General features: G+C 40.1%; 1 protein-coding gene across 3 annotated transcripts in view; it reads left to right on the forward strand.

The window, feature by feature from the left end:
- Window positions 1-12,772, forward strand: part of FoxP (forkhead box transcription factor P) — a 141,944-nt gene that overhangs the window by 64,882 nt on the left and 64,290 nt on the right. For all 3 annotated transcript variants that reach the window (XM_080286336.1, XM_080286338.1, XM_080286339.1), the window contains exons 6-7: window positions 3,244-3,358; window positions 9,437-9,607. In XM_080286336.1, coding sequence (XP_080142462.1) covers window positions 3,244-3,358; window positions 9,437-9,607 — 286 coding nt within the window. The remainder of the gene's footprint in view (window positions 1-3,243; window positions 3,359-9,436; window positions 9,608-12,772) is intronic.

A 12,772-nucleotide genomic window follows, 5' to 3' on the forward strand; every position in this document is an offset into this window, starting at 1 on the left:
CATTATCCACATTTACGTTATTCTTCACTGCTATCTTCACTCTCCTCCCATGTTTTCTTTTCTGTCTCTTCCCCATAATTTGTATTTACCTTCTCCCACTTGGATATCAGTATCCTTTCTTAACTTGGTCTCTACAAAGCATGTAATAATTGGCTCGTATACTCTTGAGAAATCGTTGATTTCTAGGTTTTCGAGATAAGGCCATCTGCATTAGCAGATGCCACCTTCAGTCATTTTATATTGTTTTTTATTCCATCCTTCTCCCATCTTTCCATCGGTACCACTTCCTCAATTTCTGATATATCACTCTCCAATAAAACTCTGTCTCCTCATCCTCCATTCTCTGATCATTTTTTTCCTTAGCTTCGTAGACCTGCTACTTTATTTTGGCTCTTTCATCCTCATTTGCATCTCTCCTTATCCAGACATTCTTGAACCCCTCCTTGTCTGCTAGTTTCTATGTCCTATTAATGATCTCGTTTACCATGACCTGTGAACGAAACAACTTCTAGTGGTTGGGCCCCTCTCTCCTCGTATCTTCCCAGCCTAAACAAAACTTCTTCTCTTCATGAGCACTGTTATCATCCTCCATGACTGTTGATACTGTCTTTTTAGTCCTTCTCAGTTCTTTTCCCATTTGATCTTATTGACATAGGTTCTTCTTTCAATCCTGAAATTAACACACATTTTTCTTATCTGTGACATCCCTGACTAAAGATTCTCTGCTTTTTAGTACCTTAACCACTTCCTTCTCCACTTTTTCCTGGTTTTCCTTTCTCTGTTATAAAATCTCCTTTAAATTTATTTTTTCCATCCACCTGAGTTTTCTTCCACCCCTTGTGCACTTCCTTAATGTCCCTGATGTGTTCATTGTGCATTTTTTTTTTTTATTCATACTCGTCAGTTTTACTTTTCATCTTATCCCTCTCCTCCTCCAGCCTCTTATTTTCCCTCTTGAGCTGTTTTATTTCATTTGTGGCAGATTCATTGCTCACTTTAAGCACTGTGACTTTCTTCTCTTGTTCAGCACTGCTTGAGCAGATGCTCAGCAAATTACTTTTCAACTCCTTGATCTCCCTCTCTTGTTCTTGGGTTCATTCCTGTAACTCGCTGATTACTGCCCATACCTGTTGTAATTTCCGGGCAATCCTCTCAGGTATTATCTCCGCACCTGCTACTCATGTTTGGTTCATTTTAATGCACCCATTGTTTCGGTCGTCATTGGAGAATCCCGCGAATTCACTTTCGTTAGATATAAATTAAACTGCTGCTGCTGTACTCTAATTGACCAAAACCTCCTGCTTTTGTTTTTTCCACTAAATTCAGATGGGACAACTACTCACGCACATCACAATAGGCAGGCCTTCTTTTTGCCGCCGGTTTAGCCGTTTCAGGATAGAGGTATCACCATTCCCATTGGACTCTGTAATGATGAAAAATAAAATGATTGAGGTGTGTGTGTGTGTGTGTGTGTGTGTGTGTGTGTGTGTGTGTGTGTGTGTGTGTGTGTGTGTATTTACCTATTTGTATTTACCTGTTTGTAGTATACAGGAATTGAGCAATGCTCTTGTTGTCCTGTCTCCATATCCACATTTATCTAGTCTACTTTTACACACATGAATGTTTTTCTCCTGCACCACCGCTTCATCTAAGTCGTTCAAAATATCTTTATATTTACCTAATATACCTAATTGTGATATACACGAAATGTGCTATGCTGGTGGGTTCCCGTCGCTGTTTCTCAGTAAGTCAAATTTAGCTTTAAACTTGTTTAAGTTTTTAGACTGGACGATCTCTTTGTCCAGGCTATTCCATAAGTCTATACTTCTATAAGGAAAGCTATATTTCTAGATATCCTTCAAGCAACTTGACTTCTTCAATTTCATTTTGTGTCCTCTTGTTGCTCTCTTATCCCATACAAACAGATCTTCTCGGTCAATTTTATCTACTCCCATCATGGTCCTGAACACTGCAATCATGTCTCCCCTCTTTCTCCTTTCCTCTAAGGAAGGCAAATCCAGCTTTTCCAGCCTTTCTCTGTATGACAGATCTGCCAGACTGGGGACCATCTTGGTTGCTGTTCTTTGTATTCTCTCAATCTTGTTTATATCTTTCTTTTTGTGTGGGGACCACACTACCGCTGCATATTCAAACCTGGGGTGGATCATGGCCACTATCAATTTTTTCATCATCTCATCCATATAATGAAATGCTACTCTTATGTTAGTCGAGATTTTATACGTCTCTCTAACTATCTTGTTAATGTGTTTTCAGGTGACAAACTATCTTGGACCAGCACTCCCAAATCTTTCTCTTCTCTCATTTGTGTGATTAATTCATTACCCAACAGATAATTCAGTGATGGCCTCCTGGTACTTTTACCCATTTCCAATATTTTACATTTCTTTACATTAAATTTCATTTCCCACATCCGGCCCCAATCATATATCCTATCCAGATCCTCCTGCAGCATTTTACAATCCTCCTCAACCTCTACCTTCTTCAAGATCTTTACATCATCAGCAAACAGACTTGCATAACTGTTCACTCCATCTACCATATCATTTACGTAAATCAGGAACATTACTGGCACCAACATCGAGCCTTGAGGGACTCCACTTGTTACTTCCCTCCATCCAGACATCCTGTCCTTTATTACTGTCCTCATTTGTCTGTCTCTCAAAAAATCTCTCATCCATTCCAGGAGTTTCCCTTCAGTCCTCCTATATACTTTAGTGTGTGTGTGTTCTTACCTAATTGTATCTTTACAGGAATGAGTCAAGCTCGTACTGTCCCGTGTCTTAAACCATATTTATCGTACATATCCTTAAATTTGTGAATTGTTTTGGCACACACTATTTCATTTGGTAGCGCATTCCATTGATCAATTGCTCTGTTTGGGAAACTGAATTTCCTTACGTCTTTATCACCTCTCTTCTTATGCAGTTTTTTGCAGTGTCCTCTTGCTGATGCTTCTCCCTATGTTAAGTAATCATTTATGTCTATTTTCTCCTTTCCTGATATGCACTTATATAGCATTATCATGTCACCTCTTTTCCTTCTCTCCTGTAGTGTGTGTGTGTGTGTGTGTGTGTGTGTGTGTGTGTGTGTGGAAAACACCAAGGCCCTTTATGTTAGTTATGGAAATAGTAATAGCTTTTTTTTTTCTTTTTCTTTTTTTTAATGAGCCACAGAAAGAACTATCAAAACTAAACTAGAGCTTAACCCCGTCCCCTCCCCCAGGCACCTGAACACCGAGCACACCCTAGATGACCGTTCCACTGCCCAGGCCCGTGTACAGATGCAGGTGGTCAGCCAACTAGAGCGACAGCTGACCAAGGAGAGGGACAGACTTCAGGTATGTATGGTCATTATATGCAGCCACAGTTTAATGGTATTTCATTCTTTTCTGTGTGCTGTAAATGATGTGTGAGGAAATTTTTATGGCACACAAACTACAGTAAGTCGTTTTATAAATGCTCTTTTTGGTTGAATTTTCCTCAAGATTTCTTAGTAAGTTTAGTGACATCTTTGTCCGCGGTTTCATGGTTAACGGTGGTCTGCAAATATTCCCAAACACTGGGTTTCGCACGAAAACTGTTCCGTAGTGGCGAGAAAATGTAAACAGACCGTGCGCATTGAAAACGATCGCACTTGTTCACTGCTGTTGCTGCAGGAGACATGCAGTACAGGATAGATGTATTGCATGGTGAGGTGGAGGCAGCAGAGACAGAGGAGGGTGGAGGTGCCAGGGGGTGGCGGGGTGCAGTAGCCTTACCACCTGCCTTGGAAATTACACCCCCATCCCTTCCATTAAGCACCTCACTCCAGCCTTCCAAGTGAGTTCCTTGCCTATTATGTACTCTGTATTAATTTTAGTTTCTTTTCAGGTTTGATCAGTAAATTTTACATTACATAAATGGGTTTTAGGGGATGGTGACATGGGACCAAGAACCAATTAGCCTATTTCACACAGGATCAGTACCCCAACTTTAATGGTTTCATGGTTCACGGTACTTGTCACTGAACCAGTTAGGCGCAAAACTTGGGGCTTTACTGTAATGCCTATTAAAGCTCTAGCCTCCATTGTTACTAAGTTCCCTGTCAGTTCACATGCTCTCCTACCCTTTGTAGATTGATAAGTAGATTTGTATGAACAGAAAGCCTAGAGGAGGTAACTGTGGTAACTTGTATCTTAGAATAGTGTGTGAATACTTCACCATAGGCTCAGAGACACAAGTTATGGAGAGCATCTCAGTTAAGCACCTCATGGCATCCACCCGACCTTTGCTTCTTGTACAGAACCACATGCCTAGTAAAAGCTGAAACAGTTTGGAACATGTGTTGTGGCTTAAATGAGGCCTGCCTGCATAATCTCACTGTATGCAGTGAAGTATGTGTGTCCAAATTATGCAGTGTTTTGAAAAATAATTATCGCACCAGCTATGGCCTTGCAGTCTGTATGTGGATATGAATCCTGCCTGATATCCATTACCACATGAATCTGAGTACATCATTTGTCTGTTATGCATGTTATCTCCCAATGATTTTATTCATCGTAAAGTAGACTTTTTGAACTGGAGAGATTAAATACAACCTTCACAACTACAAAACCTAGGAACTTTCCTGTGCCAAATTATACATCTGTTAGTAGCATAAGTTAGCTGTAAAGAGATGCCTTCCAACTGAAAAGGTTAAGGAATTATATTGGTTTTTGCCACGTCTGAGCTGGCTTTTTTTTTTTTTTTTTTTTTTTGCATGATGTATTCAAGGAAATTAATCATTGGTGCAGTGAGGAAGAAGGAACCAAGGGCCAGGAGCCCGCAAGATTGCTCCTTCCAAGAGAAAAACAAAATACAAGAGAGAGCCAAACTCAAGATCCGATCATTTTGAGATGCCTGGACACACTGCGTTTGGAAGACTGGAGATCATAAGAAGCAGGAAATACAGAGGGAGACAGTTCCAGAGTTGACCTGTTGCATAAATGAAAGACTGGGAGTAACAGTTAACTTTTGCGTTATAGAGTTGGACAGAAAAGGGATGAGAGTTTGTTGCTAGATGGGTGCTATGCACCCGTCGTAGAGGTGGAGGAATGCATGCAGACAGTTCAGAGGAGCAGTGACCATTGAAGTAGCGATAGAAAAGTGATAAATACATGCAGACAGTTCAGAGGAGCAGTGATCATTGAAGTAGCGATAGAAAAGAGATAAACGCATGCAGACAGTTCAGAGGAGCAGTGACCATTGAAGTAGCGATAGAAAATAGATAAAGATGCAACAGTGCCTCAAAGAGACAGAGGTTGAAGGGAGTCGGTAAGAGGAGGAAAGTTAATGAGATGAACTGCCTTTGACTCCACCCCTATTGAGAAGAGCTGTATGTGGGGAGCCTCCCCACACATGAGAGTTGTACTCCACACGGGCAGATAAAACCCGTGTATAGAGTCAACAATTGTGCAGGGGTTAAGAAGGAATGGAGTCGGCTTAGCACACCTAATCCCTTGGAAGCAGATTTCACAAGAGATGTAATATGATCATTCCAAGATAAGTCCCGAGTAAATGAAACCCCAAGCACGTTCAAGGATGATGCAGGGTTAAGCTGAATATTATTAAACATTAGTGGGTATACCTGTGGAAGATTTTGTCAGGTTGATAGGTGTAAAAACTGAGTCTTTGATGCATTAAAAACAACCAGATTATTTTTACCCCAGTCAGAGATACGAGCCAAGTCAGACATTAGGTGTGCCATATCCTCATCCCTTGTTTGTTGAAGTAACTGCTGAGATGGATGTTGCGGGAACCGAATGGAAAGGTGAAGGGTGGAGTCACTCTTCTAAGCCAAGCTTTCTCATTGCCCACTTCACCACCTTTCTAGGGATTCTGTCAAAGGCCTTTTCCAAATCAACAGAAACAAAATACAGAGCCCTTTTCTTCCCAAAATATTTTTCCTGAAGCTGTCAAACAATGAATATGGCATCAGTGGTCCCCTTACCTGGCATAAACCCAAACTGCATCTCATCAATATTCACTCTTTCTCTAATCATACCTTCTAAAACTCTCTCCATTACCTTCATTATCTGATCTAAAAGCTTTATACCTCTATAATTTCCTCTTTCCAGGGCATCACCCTTCCCTTAATACACATTTACAATTACACTCTTCAGCCAATCATCTGGGACAACACACTCATAAATAATCCTATTTATCAGGTCAGTGACTAACCTCACCCCTATATCGCCTGAGGCCTTCAGCATTTCAGCAGTCAACTCAGATACACCTGCTGCCTTCCCCATCTTCATCCTGCCTATTGCCTCACTCACAGTAGCAGCATCAATCAAAGGCCAAGGGCCAAACACTGGATCTGCTGGCTCCAAACCTTCCCTGTCCCAGTCAAACTCCTCATTCAACAACTGGTTATAATGCTCTCTCCATACATCTTTAATATCCTCACTGTTCACCACTACCCTTCCTTCATCATTCTTCACACACTGCTCACGTATAATATCCCGATTATCCCTCTTCACTTGACCTGCCACCCTAAATATCATGTTTTCCCTTTCCCCATGATTTAGGTTATCAAGTAAAAGTCTCTGACTCAGACTTTGCCCTGTATACTTCTCTTCTAGTCCTACGCTTGGCAGCCAAATATTCCTCTTTGCTACCACCCTTCTTCTATTCCCGGAAAAGCCTTCTTTTCTCCTTAACTGCAGCTTCTACACCCTCATCCCACCACCAAGTTACTTTATGTCTTGGTGGTCCTCTTGTCCAACCACATGTTACATCAGTAACTCTCAAGAGATTGTTCTTGAGGGCTCAGCACTGTTCATTAATGCCTCTGTCTACAGCTCCCTGTTCAGCCACCTCTCTCCTCAACTCGCTATAGAAGGCATCCCTTACTACTTGGTTTTTCAGCTTCCATATTTTCCTCCTAGTTACATAAGTCCTCTTTTTCATCACTCTTTCTTTAAGCACCATACCACAAATCAATAGTTTGTGCTGCTGCACACACTCCTCACTTCCTATTACTTTAACATACCTCACTAACCTCCTATCAGCCCTCCTAACCAGAAAATAATCTATCTATCTGTGCTTTTGTTATTGCACAGTTTCATTTTCCTGCACTAGACACAGTACCAATTATGTGTGATAACCAAGGGACCAGTGTACTGTCTTGAGATGGCAAGAAGAAATACAGAGTGGGCCTACCTTACTCCATTGGACTGTGTAACGTGTTTATTCATGACCCACATTCCAGTTGTAACTCTTTCACTAAGAGCTCTTTTTAGCTGGGATCTGCAAGCTGTCTCTGCCCCCCCTTCCCCATAGGAAGATATTTCAAGGAGTCATATTCTTAACAGCAGCTTAATAAAATGGTCAGGAGATCTGCAGCTGTCATGGCCCCCATATGAAGGTATTTCAGGAAGTAAGGTATCCTTAATAGCAGTGTAATAAAATGGTCAGAAAGTGTAAGAAAAAGTACAATTATGATAGGATCCTAAATCAATGCATAACATTGAAGGGGCATAGCAACAGACAGTGGTAAAGAGAGCATGTGAGCAAGTGCTCATTGTCTGCTTGAGTTGAGTATGAATGGTGGGACTACCAGAACCAGTATTTTGTCTCATAAAATGGCTAGGTATCTAATAAAAAGGAAAACTGTATGAATGTTTAATATTCTTATGGCACAAAAGCAGTGTGAAGAGTTATACTATAAATAAGGGCATGTTGTGAGGCTGATATTGTGCCAAATTCAAGCATAAGTAACAATGCCAGATAGAGTTCATTCCATTGTGATGTTCAGAGAATGACTGAGGTGCCCATTCTCCCTGTGGGTGTGTTGGTGTGGGCCAAGAAAACATAATGACAGTGGATACATAGACTGCAAATTTAATTTGCAATACTGCAAAATGATAGTAGATAAAAGTATGGGTCCTGGCAGATTCCCCTAAATGATCAGTCTGCTTAGGAGTATTAGTCCCAGCAGTAAAGGGTAAAGCATAATGAAATTATTTAGTAGCAGCAAGAACAAAATACTGTACAGGTAACGAATGATGTCATCGTACCCAGGGTTCATAGAGAACGTTTCTTTTCACATCATTGAGATGGGTCTCACCTCAGCTGAATAATGTCATGTGGCTGCAGAAAGAATGAAATTATAGCAAGAAAGAAGAAGAAAAAAAAACATTGTAGTAGGGGTTGAAAGATGTGCATGACAAGTTATTGGAGTCATATGGTGGTAGTGACTTTAGGCAGTGTCTGTCAACTTGATGGCTCCTTTAATCTACTTTTCTAACTTATCAGCTTCATCTCTCTCTCTCTCTCTCTCTCTCTTGTGTGTGTGTGTGTGTGTGTGTGTGTGTGTGCGTGCATGTGCGTGCACAGGCGTGTACAGGCGTGTGTGCAAGTTCTTTCCTCTACCCCTTGATCAGTTGACTTGATGACTCCACATCTTTGCACAAATCTTGGTGTTTCTTATCTTGTCCACTGTAGTCAGTCCATACTCATCCCATAGAAGTGCCATTTCTACTGCTGTCATTGTTTACTTCTCACTCTCATGCTGTATCAAAGTTGTGTATGTACTATGAGTCACAAAAGTATTGGTGCACAGGGGGTCCAGTGCCTACCAAAAACATCCAAGACAAATTCTGTACATTGCCAACTTCACATTGTGTATTAACAATATCTGTTTATATAAACATAACATCTGCTATATTTTTGCAAGAGGATATTGCTAATTGACTATATATGACACCTCCCAACGTGAGGGCTACTGTCTGGTAGGTCAGACATTAATATTTCAGTGACCTTCACTTGGTGTTCCTAAATGTTTCACGCATATTGTGCACCGATACTTTTGTGACCCATGGTACACTTTCATGTGATTACTAGTGCACCTTCATGCAGTCCTCTTGCAGAATTTTATAATACTGACCTCACTGGCCTCTTTTCATCCCTGAGTTACTCAGCTCTGTTGTTCATTTACACAGTTACATTTTGTAACTGTTAATCCCATTAGGTACTTAAACTCTTTCACTGGTTCAAGTCATACCATTCACCACCACATCACACTGGGAGTCACCTGCTCTCTCGTCATTCATTATTATCTCTTTATCTACATTTACATTGAAATTACATCTCTCGAAGACATTCAGAAAGCTTCAGACAGACTATAGATGTACTTGCTATAACACAGTGCAGCTTCATATTTATTACTTTACATAATACAGTACTTTTATTGAATGATGTGGCTTTAATGATAGGAAATGTTTTGTGTCAAAAAAATATTTTACATAATGCAGTACTTTTATTGAATGATGTGGCTTTAATCATAAATGTTTTGTGTTGAAGGTTGTCAACAGTTGGATGACAATCAGATTACAGTTTAATACATCAGATAATCTTATTGTTGAGGTGGATGCAAATATATTCCTTATTTACAGGCCATGATGAACCATTTGCATATGAACAAGCAACATCAACAGCAGCAACAGCAACAGCAGCAGCAGCAGCAGCAGCAGCAGCAACAGTCTCATCATCCTCCCCCCCCTCGTGTCACCTCCCCTGAACCACCTCCACCTCAGCCTAAGCCTCTTGTTGACCCCCCAACTCAGGTGAGTGAGGATGAATTGTATCAGCACTGTACAACAACACAACTTTTACATCTTTTCATTCATAAGTATATCTCTAAGCAGGACCAGCTTGACACAACAACAAGTACATAATATTTATAGCTTTGTTACACAAGTGGATGTAATGACCCTTCTGAAATACCAGAAATACTGCAAATAAGTTGCAGAGTCCTGTTATTTTTATAATTTATGGAAGTCTCACTTGGTTCTTCTCTGTACACCAGAAATTAATAATGATTCATATCAGTTTGACCGGTATAGATGAGACTGTTAAAATTGTTGAAGTCATTATGTAGTACAGTATTACAGTATTTAGATTGTCATGACATCTTGAGGGTTTAGTATGAATACTGTACATAAAAAGTGTATTTTTTTCAGTATTTTGCTTTAGTTCATTAGAGTATCAAATTATTTGTAACTATTGTTTGTATGATAATGGTCATCACAATATTCCCAGTACTGTACTGCATAGTGGATGACTAGCATTTGCACATAAATGATTCCCATCTCCATGTGTACAAGTGATAAAGGCAGGTGTTGCAAAAGTGCAGTGTGTATAAGGAAGGACATACAGTTTTGGATCACAGGTTAAAGGGAATATTTTTTCCTGCAGTTTCTTCCTTCGTCCCCCTCCCAACTTAACCTAAAGCTGCTGTATATCAGATTTATAGAGTATATATATTCATGCCTAATACTATTGGAAGGTCAAGAATGATGAATGGGTTCTGAGGCTTAAGGTAAAGGGTTAGTTGCTCCAACCCCTGTTAAGCCAAAAAAGAAGCTTTCAGAACTTATCTCAGAATTGCTCTCTTAAGTGATCAGTAAACCCCTACCACCCCTTGGATATAAACCTGCACCAGCTCAATCCTATCGGAGTGCCATAATTACCCACTAAACCATCAGGCACCTTTATTTGGTCATATGGTTACTACCCAGCATAGTACATAGTTTCCTGTTGTACAGGAAACCATTTGGCTTGTCACTCAGTGTAGAATCACCCCCTTCTGTCTGTGGATGACTCTACACTGAGTGACAAGCTAAATGGTTTCCTGTACACTAGGAAACCATTTAATGCTGGGTGGTAACCGTGTAACCAAATTATGGCACTTGGTGGTTGTCATCATCATCATCATCATTTAGTGGGTAATTATGAGGCTCCAGTCAGATTGAACTGGTGCAGGTTAACCCCATCAGGTTTCTGGGCGGGGCAGATTATGTCTGTGCTAGAGTCAGCCACTCACGCTGACCCACCTGTTCGTGGCCCTATATTTTACCCTGATTGTGTAAATACACTTTTCATGATAGAATGTTGGTTTTGGTGTCATTTTTAAGCTGAATGGTTGTACTTTATCGTAGTATGTTCAAAAAAGGAGAACAAAGAAAATAAAATGTCAAAATGATGAGTTGAAGTTAGCCAAAAATCAAAAAAATTTATACCTTGCCGTAGAAAAATATTCAGCAAAAAATAACGAGTAAAGATATGTAAATTTGGTTTAAACCATGCAAAAATACAATAAATTACCTTTACAATGATATATAAATTATGGTAATACTTGCATTTCATTGTGCAGTAAAGCAAAAGGAAAGAGATGCACAATTTTATTTTAGTCTTGGCCACATATTCGCTTTGCGATGTTTTTCTTTGATCGGTCAGTGTAAATACACTTTTTATGATAGGATGCTGGTTGTGGTGCTGTTTTAAAGCCGAATAGTTGTACTTTATTGTAGTATGTTCCAAACGGAAAACAATGAAAATAAAAAGTCAAAGTGACGAGTTGAAGTTAGGCAAAAACCAAAAATTTTATACCTTGCTATAGAAAAATATTCACCAAGAATAAAGTTATAAAGAAACAAAGCCATGAGTCAGACCAGCTGTGCAGTACCGCCACGCGTAGAGCAACCATTCTGTGACATCATGCTCGAGCCTCTTTTTTATGGTGAATAAATACGATTTGTGGCGAATATTTAACAAAAGTTTCATAATATGACGATGAAAAGCATCATCGGAATCTCTGAGGTTGGATTTGAAATGACGATCGAAATAGTCATAAGAATCTCAAAGGGTTAATATCCATGGGATGGTTGGGGTTTACTGCTCATGTAATGCCACTCAGGGATGAGTGAGGCTGGTCACTCTCATCTTAAATGTCAAGACCAACTTGCCTAGCCCCAGGCTCCTACACCCCTCATGGGGAAACAATGGATTAGATAATTAGTGAATGTTCTCTTCCTCATTTGCTTGCCATGGTGGTTGTCATAAATCTTCAATTTCAGTTACCTGAGACAGAAGGACCCTGTTAGAAGGACACAAGTCAATAGTGAGAGCAGTGAAAATGAGTTAAAGATATATGAGAGGAACATGTGGAGTTATGTGGAGAGACAGATAGACATGTTAGAAAGTGAAGGAGCATTGTGGTGGTGGTGTTGTGGATGTATCAGAAAATATTAGGAAAAATACTTTGAGATGGTTTGTCCATGTGAAGAGGTTGGAGAATGAGATACTGACTAGGAAAGTACCATATGTGCGTGAGATGGAGGGGGAGAGGAGGAGGCCAAGGATGAGATGGAGAGATGGAATGAAGAGATATTAAGAGAGGAGGGTGTGAGTTGAAGAAAGGGAAGCCAAATGGATGAGGACAGTGTGCTGTGGAGGGTATTTGCTTGTGGTCTCCTCTAACAGTGAAGACTTCAGGTGATAGGTACATAGAGACCGATGGCAATGATAAAGGATGGTCTGGCTATTGAGCTGGGAATTACTGAGTAATAAAAATCTGGAAGCTAGTATTGACCCTTGAATTGTAAAGGTCTATATAGGCTGAGTGAGTGTGGTCCACTTTAGCTATGAATGTTATGCTGTGAGTATTGTGAGGGTGTCTTTTAGCTGTGATGCAAGGATTAGAATGGCTTAATGAAGTCTGGTGGTGACATCTGATAAACTCTAAACTTTAAATCACTGTCACACTTATGTTTCCACCTTCTAGTCTGTCTTGGTTTATCATGCTGTAATAATTTCCTTTAGAGTTGTATCACCCATGTTCAATTATGGGGCAGGTCTGCAGCTTGCTTGATTTGGAATTACAGTACATTAGAACTGCTTGACAGCTGAATTTGGGAGAGGTTGTATCCTTGGATGTCATGCCAGATTGT

The sequence above is a fragment of the Coenobita brevimanus genome, chromosome 111 (assembly GCF_032717465.1).
Source record: "Coenobita brevimanus isolate Jiangsu-jjx chromosome 111, ASM3271746v2, whole genome shotgun sequence".
NCBI lineage: Eukaryota > Metazoa > Arthropoda > Malacostraca > Decapoda > Coenobitidae > Coenobita > Coenobita brevimanus.